Source organism: Arthroderma uncinatum (genome assembly GCF_011692745.1).
Source record: "Arthroderma uncinatum strain CBS 119779 chromosome Unknown scaffold2, whole genome shotgun sequence".
Taxonomy (NCBI): Eukaryota; Fungi; Ascomycota; class Eurotiomycetes; order Onygenales; family Arthrodermataceae; genus Arthroderma; species Arthroderma uncinatum.
Window position 1 is genome coordinate 5696713 of NW_022983864.1, and position 12007 is coordinate 5708719.

General features: G+C 45.9%; 3 protein-coding genes across 3 annotated transcripts; 2 read left to right on the forward strand and 1 right to left on the reverse strand.

The window, feature by feature from the left end:
- Positions 1 to 1145: 1145 nt before the first annotated feature.
- GIQ15_03639 (uncharacterized protein) lies at positions 1146 to 1411 on the forward strand (the record flags this gene model as incomplete). Its single annotated transcript, XM_033551056.1, has 2 exons — positions 1146 to 1308; positions 1356 to 1411. The coding sequence occupies 2 exons, from the start codon at positions 1146 to 1148 to the stop codon at positions 1409 to 1411; spliced, it is 219 nt and encodes a 72-aa protein (XP_033408217.1).
- A 5092-nt stretch (positions 1412 to 6503) lies between these two features.
- GIQ15_03640 (uncharacterized protein) lies at positions 6504 to 7316 on the reverse strand (the record flags this gene model as incomplete). The annotated part of the gene is made up of 1 exon (XM_033551057.1): positions 6504 to 7316. The coding sequence occupies one exon, from the start codon at positions 7314 to 7316 to the stop codon at positions 6504 to 6506; it is 813 nt and encodes a 270-aa protein (XP_033408218.1).
- A 3507-nt stretch (positions 7317 to 10823) lies between these two features.
- Positions 10824 to 11747, forward strand: GIQ15_03641 (uncharacterized protein; the record flags this gene model as incomplete). The annotated part of the gene is made up of 1 exon (XM_033551058.1): positions 10824 to 11747. The coding sequence occupies one exon, from the start codon at positions 10824 to 10826 to the stop codon at positions 11745 to 11747; it is 924 nt and encodes a 307-aa protein (XP_033408219.1).
- Between the last annotated feature and the right edge of the window lie 260 nt (positions 11748 to 12007).

The following is a 12007-nucleotide window of genomic DNA, read 5'->3' on the forward strand; positions in this document are numbered from 1 at the left end:
CTTCAATTAGGTGGCTAAAGAAGATATCTGGGCCAGATTTCAATGTGACATCTAGTGGGCTAGTTAGCAGTGCGTGTTGTAATAGCTAGGGAGTGTTTCAACAAACCATTGTGGGCACCTCGGGCCCTTGGCTCCACAACCAAGGGACTCAGTACGTCGACTTGATCCCTCGGCGCTTCGTCATTCAACCTGGTTCTCAGATCATACGTATGAACGAAAACAGCGTCAAGCCGCCCTTTCAACCACTCGGCGATCTCTTCGCGGTGACGACGTGCCAAATCAATCGTACTCACGTCCCACATGGTATCGCTTTCCTGCTTGAAGATTTGAAACCCATTCTTTGGTAACGTGTAGGCGGGGTTGTTGCCAACATCGACGGCTTTACGCCTGTATTCCGTGAACTCGATATTATCAAGTCGATGGCCCTGGGAAAAGTAGACGCTGCCGTTGCTGAGGAGTGCTCCATATGGCTTTTCGACTTTGTAAAGCGGAAGATCAGCCAAGTGTTCAATGTTCGCAAATATATCAGGCATTTTGGCGCGGCTTGGGGTTGGATATAGAAGATGTTCAAAGGCTGGTGTCGACTTGATATAATCAAGATATCGTGTGGTTATAAGGGACGGGTCATTCTAAAAATTGATTCTGAAATAACAGGGAAGACCGGAGGATCTTCTCACCTATGCCGCTACTTCTCTGAGCAGACATGGTATTATAGCCGATGAGGGGAAACCACAGCCAAGGAAAGGAGTTGCGTGGTCTCACCGCATCTAAAGATGCACCTAGGAATGCTCCCCGGCCTTTTACCTAATTAAATAGCAGCTCCTCGATGCCGCAGCATCCGATACTGTAACATTATAATGTAACGAAACGCGGATGTAGCAACAGTCTAATGCAGCAACCAAGGATAGTTCTGATAAGGAGTACTGAAATAGCCGGTCCGGCGCGCGGACGGTCCGTAAGCTGGATATAAATAAGAGGCTGTGGGTGGACCTCAATTATCGGCTCCAGAGTAAGGAAAAGCAGCACCTATTACCCATTTTTCAAGTAGGCATTCCAAGCTTGAGCTGATTTACAATAGCTAACAGCTAAACAGAATCAAGCTTAAGCCATAGTTAGTGCAATCAAGCCACCGATTACTCGCCATTATGCCTACCCAACCTTCCAGCAACTTCTTTACAGAAGTTAGTACGCAGAACATGCCAGCCGAGGACACCAAGGTCCAGGCATGGAAAGCATTCCACGAGCCCAAGGCAGAGCTTGCGGATAGCGGTTCTGTTATGGTTGACATCCCTAAAACCGAAGAGACAGGTATGGACATATCCTCGTCCTATTGATACATCTTCGTATGCTAATAGTAGAAGGTGGTTATCTCGGTCGATCTGCCATGACTGGCTCTCTCGGGGGCTCCTAAGTCGCGCAAATAAGCGGAAACTACACGATTGTGCCGAAAGAGAAGGGGAATGATTCCGATTAGGAATTTTCATGCAACTCGCTCGCTCGCTATTTATTATGTTGACGGAAAGGTCAGAGGCAAAGTTGGAGGCTATAAGGGTATTAAAGTCTTTTCAGAGATAGCAGTCAATAAATTCTATCTGAAAAGGGTCCATCCTTGTGAGCCACTGTATGCGGGCTTCGCAGTCAAAGTTTAGTCATAGTATTTCACGATGTAACATGGCGCAGTCCAAGATTAATCAAGGCAAATATCAGTATATACCCTATCGATCCCGCTTGACTTCGGATAGCGTTAGCGACTTTATATAAGTAGCAGCAACTGTGAGATGCGAAGTGGTAGTTTATAGATTATCAATTTCGATGACTACCTGTTTGATAAGTTTGCACGAATATCCTGCAGCGTTGGCAGACAGGCTCTGGAGGTCAGTTCTCGATTGAGTGCGAGGAAAGGTTGACAGATCTCCAGGAACCCGTCTTGGCAGGGCCATTCCCATAGAATCTTCTAGCTATGTACGTATCACTCAGACAGGAGCAGTACAACGCCCTGGTCATTTTACTGGTTCAGTACCATACAGAGTAAAGTATTCGAAACAGGAGTAAGTGAGATCTAACTGTATCCAGATAAGAGTGTCTTGGCATATATAGCTGAGAAAGAGTATGGGAGTGTGCAAGGGCAAGCCAATATCGCAACCTACTGTAGCGCTCCGGCTGGCGAGAGTGCAACTATTACCTTTAAAAACTTGGTTGCCAATAACGTGTTCCAGGTTAGAGATATTTGGAAATACTCTCGAGCATATACTGAGGGTGCTACAAAAATTTTAATTGAGAAAGAAGTTATGGTTAGTCTACCTAATCTTTTCAACCTTTTTAATTATTTGAATAGTTCTAACTTACCCTGACTTTTTTATATAGATAAAGAGCGTGGATGAAGCATCGCTTACGTTCGCTATCACTCCTGCTCAACGTTTCATTTCAGCCTTTAGTGCTAGTACTTGCACGGCACAAGAACGCCCAAAATATACTAGCTCTCACGATAGTCCGGTTATCTTTCATGGAGTTACGTTCTATCCTTGGGAGTCTACTAGACTTCTTGCAGTACCTTTGGTATATCCTATCAAGGTTTGTGTGTTATTCCCTGGGCCTGGTTACACTCAACCCTCTTATGGGTGATATTCGAAATAACTGCGTGAATAGATAGAAGTAGGTATATTGCCGTAGTGGTCGCCACCTCCATTTCTATCTCCAGGTATAAACTTGTTTATCTGGCCGAATCTACAAGCTCGGGCCTTTGCTTGATCCTTGGTGCTATCAAGCTAGTAGGGTTCTAGCGATGATGGCGCCCTCTTCTTATGTTTAGGTCTCTCCAAATCCGACCGGTATATGCCCTTCTAATAAGGGGCTTCGCATGAGTTACCTGCTGTATCCATCTCGAACTGTCGAAGATGTATTTTTTCATAAGAAGAGCTATGCATATCCATGGAGAATTGGCGGAATTGCCCTCTGAAAGATTGATTTCCAAAGGGCATCTAGCTCGGCTAGGGGAGCAGCTGATGGTTTGCCCTTGAGGTGATCTTCCACTTCGGCTTCACTAGGCTTATCTTTAGGCCCTTGTGCCATGGTTTCTAATACTCTGGTTTCTGCTCTGGTTTCTGCTCCAAATAACGAGAAAAGATTTGCCTTTATCATAGAGCCTATTCCATGTCATACTTGAATTTGCGGAATAGTAGTCGAGGAACCAGTTTTTTAATTATTTTTTTGAGTTCAGGCGTTTGTATGGAGGCGTCCGACATTATGACGATTATAATGCTCAACGAAATGGGATCGAACCTATGAATGAGGTTCTCGGGTATACTATTGAGCAACGGCTGGAATGTCTCGCCTGGCTGCAGCTGATGGAGTGTCATTTCTTCCATGGTGCTTCTAAGGTCTGGCCCCCGTTCGGCAAAGCTTGATAGGAAGCTCTCTTCCAAGTCCTTTTGTCTTCGATTGGAGTGTCCTCACTTGCCCTGTGATTTCGTTCTTTTTAGTATATAGGAAGGCGATAAAGCTGTCTATATGAATTCCAATCAATATAAACACTCCTATTCCTGTGACAGGCATCAAATGTAGCTCGGAGATTATTGCCCGGAGATTGATTGATGCAATAATCTGTCTTAGGTCAACGATTCCATGACTGAATTTGCTCATCGTTATTTCATAAGACAATGCCTGGGTAGTGTCATCCATAGCCTTGATAGGAGCTCGTCTTTGCTCCTTTGGATCTCGCAAAGGCTATTGCATATCAACTCTGATGGTCGTATCAGAGATTGGTGATGGCGCTGGGTGTTTCAAAGAAGCCATAGGGGGCTTGAAAGCGACTTCTTGAACTGCCTTAGTACAAAGGGTAAGACGAAGGCCAGCACAACGGGCGAGACGATTTTTGAATTGCCTTAGCACTAAGGGCGAACACGAAGGACGAGATAAAGGCCAGCACAAAGGGTGAGACGAAGGCCAGCACTTTCAGCGGCCTAAATCTTTTAGCATGGTGTTTTCTCCTTTACCAAAGCATTGGCAATATCCTTCTCCGATATTAGGCTGTCCATGGTTTCTAAATGTGCAAACTTGGGTCCTGAGATGTCGGTTCCCTCGCTCGAATAAAAGATATGATTTAGTCGTAAAAAGGTGCCATTATGGAGCTCAACAAATTTCCCCGGCCTATATGTTCGACCTTGGTAGCTGATCCTGTTGATTGGTGTCCTAACAGGGCTTGGGAGGGTATAAGATAGGGCTAGGGCTGCTGCTGTTCTCGCTGATATAGGGCTGGGCGGGACAATATCGGATATACCGGACATATATGCTTTGAAATCTTTATATGCCATCGTGGAGCTTATGTCAAAGCCTAAACCAGAGTGCGAGCCAAGGCCAAATGCGACCATAGGTGAAAAATAGCATACAGAAGCCCGGATGCGATCGTAGGTAAAGGCTGCCAGATGATGTTGGAGAGAAATCAGGGAAAGAGAAAGGCCTCTGATAATATATATAAGTAAAGATCGCGCCCGTCTGAGGGGATTATCGCGATTCGGTGAGGAGAGAATAAGATAAGGAAGATGGTTGAAGAGTAAAGAAAAGGGTTTGGAGGGGGGTTATATAGGGCTAAGGATGAGTATTCACAGAGGCCGGTGATGGCGCAGCATTTCATTTCAATATAGCAGTGAAGGTAGGAATTCACTCTACTAGGGGGTATAGCCTTTGTCAAAAGTGGCTGGGATCAGTCACCATAGCCGGAGATTACGGTTTTCATTGATAGAGGGTATAGATAGTCACTAAGATCGGTAATCTTAGTATTCATTGTAGCCCCCAGCAGTCACTGAAACTACTCCGTACATACGGTGGTAGTTTACTTATCTGCCAGTGGGTATAGGTCAATACTAGATGTGGCGGCTGTGAACGAGATATGGCTGCGCTTGATCAAGGCCAGACATATATATAGGCAGTTAGCAAGGTATTCAATAAGGTAAGCTTACCTGGCAAACAAATGATAATTATCAGTAAACAAAGATCACTATATAGCAATAAGTTGCGGCGATATATCAAAACCAACCTGTCAGAAAAATGCAGATATATCGAAGCCAGAGCCCTGGATAAATGTAGCGATAAATCGAAGCCAGTGCCATCAAGGGTAAATATAGAATCAATGTTAGCCCGTTGATAAGTGCAACGATTGAGCCAACTAGAACCTGTATTGGAATCGCTCTGGGTCAGGATTCTCCGGGCCGCATCTCGTTGTTTCCAGCCGTCCAGACAATCTCCCTGCAGCGTTCGACTCCAGATATCATCCCACGAAGTCCCCAGGCGAATTGAGGATGAGAAAATGACCATCTCTCTTGACGAAATCGAAGTCCACACCCCATCTTCCTTCCAAGCCGGACGTATGCCCAAAATGCGCCACACGCCCCGTTCCGCAGGACACTTCCCTTGTGGGTCGGCGGGATCATCGTACAGGACAAATGGCTAATCTGCCAGGAGTGTTCGAATAATGTCGGTATCGTCGACCAATATAGGCGCTTCGGACGCCTTGGAGTGCGTATCATCGTGACCAGGTCCGTGGTGGTCAGATGGGAGGCCGTCCTGGAGAATGGAACTGCATTGTATGTACGGAGTATGGATCAAGAGCTGAGCCGGCGAGCACTATAACGGGTGTTGGCGGCGCGAGTACTCCATACATATCTTCATGACTAGGTTGTAGCGTTCGCTCTGCTCACTACTGGAAGGCTTCATCCTACTGGATATACAAAAGGGCCCAGTGTTGTTGATTGGTTGATGGAACTCCTACGGGGGGTGGGCATTATGTAATCCCAGGCATATTTTGACGGGGTAACACGTGATGTAAACGGAGTGGAAGAATATTAGTCCTTGTAAACACGTGATAATGCCAAGAAAAAGATATTCAATTATATAATACAGAGGAATAGTTATTATCGGAGCGCGCTAATGATCGGTACGATTGTGGCGTCTCTACGGGACACAACGGAACGGCAAATCAATGCCTATAAGCCCAAGATACAATAGCAAAGAGCGAAAATAGGCCTAATATCGATGAATGATGATGATAACTAGGGAAACAGGCCATATCTGGCCTCTATATATATGGGGGAAGGCGTAGCGTACGTACGAGCCGTAATCAAACAGATCTGCAGGGGGGGGCGTGGCGTTGGCCTGATACTGCCAAGACGCCGTACACACGAAGATTCTGACAGTTATAGAACATACTAGCTTTAATCATCAAGTGTTATATCAAGAAAAGGTCGATGATATCTGAGCTCTATCTACTGCGGATGCTAAATACAGTGTAGCGAGCGATGAGATGATGTCTAGTTAATACACCCATTTGACATATTCTCGTAGTAGAAGCTCACCATAAACCAAGAGTAGTGTCACCATTGTCGTTCATATCCCCATCAATTGCCGATGTGTATTGACCTACATTGATGAATTACTCCAAGTTGCTACAGCCAAACTGCCAGTTTCATTATCACCCTGCTCATATCTCACTAAGTCTATAACCAACTATTTCAAGAAGTCGTCCTTAGAAATACTAATGATGAATCATTATCGTCCTCATTATCCTCAAAGTTATTATTGACCGATTGTTTCAAGAAGTCGTCCTTAGAAATGCTTAAAACCGAACTATCATCGTCCTCATTATCTGGCAACAAGTCATCCTCCGGATAACGAGATTGGCGGTCTGTAGCATCGCTGTGGCCGTGCCTTGGAGTGCTCTTATCCGGGCTGTCTTGTGGATCACTTCCATCGAAGTCATCTTGTGAAGCACTATCATTGGAGTCATCCCGAGAGTCACTTCCATCGGTACCGTTCCCTGGAGTACTCTCACCCGGGCCGTCTTGTGAATCGCTATCATTGAAGTCATCTTGTGAAGCACTATCATCGGAGTCATCTTGCGAAGCATTATCATCGGAGCCGTTTTGTGAATCGCTTCTATCGGTGTCATCTTGTGAATCACTTCGATTGGTACCGTTCTCTAGAGCACCCTCACCCGGGCCATCTTGTAAATCACTTTCATTGGTACTATTCCCTGGAGCACTCTCATCTGGGCAGTCGCCGTTAGAACGATAAGATTGGCGGTCCACAGTAGCATCAGAGCCATACGCAGGTTGCGAAGTTGGGACAGAGCTCTTTGGGTCTAGGGGAGGGGTATCGCTACACTGAACCATCGCAGGGCTAGCTTCTGCATCCAAAATGCTAGTGGAAATGTCACTATCCATAGCTACTTCAGTATCCTGCTCATCTTTGGTCGTCTTTGGCCGCTTGTTCGGCTCTATGCTGCCCTCTTGAACTTGTTCCTTGATATTCGAATCTGGCTCCATGCTCGCCTTTCGCTCTCCAGAAGTCTCGTTAGTACACCCTCCTAGTACAGGCGTGGTTTGTTGAGGATCTGTAATTTTTTGATATATTAGATTAGTAACCGTAGTACTAGCATTAAACCAAAGTAAATGTATCCTCATTATTTATAACATACCAGTTGGCCAAACCGTACGTGGACGTGTGAAGAAACACAGCGTATATCGATATCCTTCTACTTCCGAATTTAAGTCCTCCGAGACCACTTTTCTCTTTATATGCACGGGTCCACAGCTCATCCGGGCGCTTTGTCTGAGGCGTGTAGGTTTTAAATCCCGAGATCGAGGCTTTGGCGGTGATTTCGATTCTAATTCCTGTGTCTTAGAGATATGATGGCCAATGTGCGCGCGCCAATTGGTATAATTTCGGACACCTGCTCGTGGCATGTGAAAGCCATTGAAATATAGCATTTGTAGGATCTCCTTCCTCGTCATGGAATTGTTGAAATCACGTTCCACGATCGTGAGCCACGCATCAAAATCATCCTCGCTGAGCCATCCAGGCGTATCCTTCGGTTCACCTTTATACTGATAACAAGGCAGTTGTTCCAAGGCCACGAGGCTTATAGTTTCGGGCGTAATATGCGATTTAACGCGTATATACCACTTCTCTGGTGACTTGCAGTGATTTCCAAATCGTATATCAGGGTCCTTTGGCTGCGCAGGGGGTATGACCCTGAAATAATTGTCCTCCATTGGGTTGAGGGTGTGGGCTGCTCGGGACGCGTCTGGTTGATAGGTAACAGAGGTAAACAGAGGGTAGTCACGCGGCAGGTAAAGAGATATTGAGAGATAACAGACAGCTTGATCGAGTTCAGCTAGAGTGGGTGTGATCTTGCTGTAAGAAGTTTGTAGGTTATATTGGGTTAGCGAGAGAGAGGACAAAAAATATTACCTTGACGTTGGCTGCAGGGGCTGCGGCTCCAGCCGAACCTATAGTATCAGCTAGTTGTGATTTGTCCAGCAGGGCAGACCACACACCCGTGGGCCGTAACTTATCGTAACTACAATCCGGATCTTGGCAGTTAGGTAAAGTCGTTGGCCAACAATAACTGCTCTATCGAGGGAGATGTCTCGTGGCCTGTCTGGATACGCCGCAAGGGATCGATTTGCCTCCTATACGGTTGATCGGAGTCTATATAACGGATACATAACGCGATGTAGGCCGCATTATCAATAATATCAGCAATCTACGTAAAGGTAGCTTCATCGGGTATTCGAGCAACAGGAAGAGCTCCCACTGCAAAATCCCTTCAAGCTTCTCGACATCTAATGCCTACCGGGCGACGGGAATAACCAGGTTATCTTCAATTAACGAGTCATCAGAATGCTCGCTCTAGATCCAATATCAGCCTAGTATTCTGACTAAAGATGTTTAGTAACCTTAGTCCGATATCGCATTGCCAATTTTGGATATAGTAGTTACGATTCGCGAGCGGGGATTGTTTCCAACAAAGAGCAATGAATGTCGGAAGCGTCAAGCTAATTTTGCAACAGACTATATAACTAAGTTCTAAATATATATAGGATCTTATAAAGCATTGAGGCCGATCCAACACCAGGTACAATAAATTTCCTTTCTAGCCCGGGGCCGTTCTGGGGTTTCAATCATAATGCCGAGATATATAGGTAGCCCCGCGAGTTTACTTAACTAGTCATACATATCACGTCGGCGCCAACTATCTCCTTGATTGCTTTAGCTACACAAGTAGCATTCCAGCTCATTAAGTATGCGGTGTAGCGATATTCAAAAGGTTTAACTCGCTTGTCGTAGCTACGGTATAAGGTGTCGGGAAGATAAGGAGAACAGCCTATTAATAAATTTTGCCATTCAAATGGCTCCGAGCCACCCATATAGATCGTGACATGATAATATTTTTCATAAGGCGTAACTTCACATTTACTAATCGGTTTCTGAGGGAACGGCGGCCGCACTGTATTTGGGGAAAGTTGAAACATAACTCCATCTTCCCAAAGAGTTCCTCCACCTCTCCACTTCATAGGGTTCATCACGTCGTCGCTATCACAGCCATCAAGAAGCTTATCCCTTAAAAGCTTTATACATGTCAAAGCTTCCAGCTTGGTATTTGGGCTTTGGCTCCAGTCCATAGTAAGTATCATCTCTTCTGGCGAGTCTTGATTATACAACCGTGAGACCCATGTGCGGTTTGGGAAGAGTGTCGGAACCTGCACAGCAAGATTGCAAAACTCTGTTTCAATAATATTTTTTGCACTATTTCTGGCAACATATCGATTTGTAGTAAGATTATTGCACTGTTGAGAGTTCGACAGCGCTTTTGTGTTTAAACCGATGGCCGGCGAGTCCAGCTTGGCGCTACAGAGAGCCGTCCCAAGTAGGGAAACTAGGATAAAGAAGAAATGCATAAGTATAGCGCGTACGGAGTACACGGATACAAAAAACTGTCTTGCGAGGCATAAACCAAACTCCTACAGTGGAGTACTCCGTACTTATATAATAAATATATAGGCTATACGGATCGCAACGCTGTTTGTGGATCGCGACGCTGTTTGTGGATCGCGACGTTGTTTGTGGATCGCAACGCTGTTTGTGGATTGCAACGCTGTTTGTGGATCGCGACGCTATATAGCGGACAAATACGGATATGAAGGCCTCTCGGGTGCCGTGTGCCTTGGTCGTTGCGTGGGTCGTTGATTCATTTGAAAAGCCAAATGGGAAAGATGGGCTAAAACGAGGCAAACTACCACGTGGTAATCAGTCGTGTGTCACGTGCTGACAGGTTCACTCCGCAATGACGTAACGGGGCCACTCAATGCTCTACACGAAGATTCATGTCAAGTTATCCACGATGGATCAGAAGACCCTAAACAGGGGGTGGCTTGAAGCAGGAGGTGCTTGTGTGAACGATTTACCCGCTTGCCTCGCAGGCGTTTCGTTTTCGATGCAAGGGGACGTGATTTTATCTACATATGCAAGGTCTGAGGCCAAGAAAAGGTTTTATAGCCCCATGTCGCCTCAGCCCCTAAGGGGCTCGAAGAGCGCTTGGCAGGATTGCACGAAATGTTGCCAAGCGCTCTTTAACAGTTTTCTGCTTTTGTTTCGTCGATTTCTTCGTTATCTCAGCAACAAAGCTCTTAGTTATATATATAACTACTTTAGCCTAAGCAGACAGCCAGTCAACATCCATAAATTAGAGCACGTTAACGATCCAACGTTAGAAGAACTTATATACTCAAAGGAGATTAAATCAAGCTATAACGACCTATATTATGTAAGGGAAATGGCTAGTATACCCACGGCCTTGAGACGCTGCGATACTCCCAAGTGCATAGTAATCCCTGCAGATCATGCCGCATCCCTCGAGTCGGTAGTTTTCAGTGGCACTGTGGCACTGCTATAAAGAGCTACTATACCCTTAAGAAATCTCATACCTTCTTAAGAATAGGCAATTCTGAATTGTCTTCTCGTCTGGGTGCGCGTGCGTTTATATAACAATGACAACTTGTTGCAAAATTTACTACGTCCAGCTGCCGAAATTAGACGTGTCCGCGACCCTTAACGTGGATAGAAGGCTCCGTGAGACCACAGCCTGGCATAAATTTCGAGGAGATAGCTATTGGCTTTTGGCGTACCCATTGGAGCCGCGTGTTCCCAACGCTCTCCCCGTGAACGATTGCTTCATCTGCGACAACGAAGACGACTTCCTTGATGCCGCCGCTGACGCTGGTTTTAACGAATGCGGAGCCTATATTGAATATAAACAACTTGCAGTGCAAAACGAGTTGTACGGAGCCCTTGAGAAGCGCCGTACATTGCATAAGAGAGTCAGAAGGGAGTTCCTTGAATCTATGAAAGGGGACCTTGTCCAGTTTGAAAAGAAGCTAGACGCCTTATATCAGGGCGAAGAATTTTCAACGTTTTCTCTGGTTAGTCTAGGTGTTGACTTAGATGGGATAGTGAATCGTGGGAAGCTCAAAAACGACCGGAATCCCAAGATATTACGAACGTTAATGTTTCATCAACATGCGGTCACGGCCCAAAAGGGAAGATTGGACGGTATCAAGGAGTCACATTGGAAGGCCCACCAGACTCTGGACAACTACCTTTGGCTTGACGTATACGACGAGCTAGATTCTCTACGAGGAAAAATCCGATGGCGGACTCAGCTTTTAGAGAATGATCTTCGGTATATCGACCAAAAGCGCTCCGAGACTCCTACCCTAGTCAATTTGTGCACCCCGTCGATCCCTGACGGCCAACTGTTGGAAAATACGAACGATTACTTGGGGGAGGACCAGGGTACCGAACTAGTCTCACCATTATACGCCGAAGAGAAAGTGGTCGGCTCGCACCTTGAGAGCAGGCTCGTGTGCTCTGACCCGGCCAAAAATAAAGAGCAAGCGCTAGTCAAGATGTGAGCAGGAAGCGTCAGAAATTGGTTCGCATGTAATATTTCTATTCAACTTCTACTCTAAATATTACATACTGCATTGGAGGTGATTATCAGCATCGATTTTGGTGTGGTTTCTGTAAAATGGCCTATCCTACGGCGGCGAATGGCTTTGGCGCGATAATCAAGAGACGCGAGCATGTCAGCGATCACTTTAAGGATGGGAGGAGTATCACGGAGTGGAGGGACGTGGGAGGTCGGCTGCCAAACTGGGTCAAATGCCCCCGA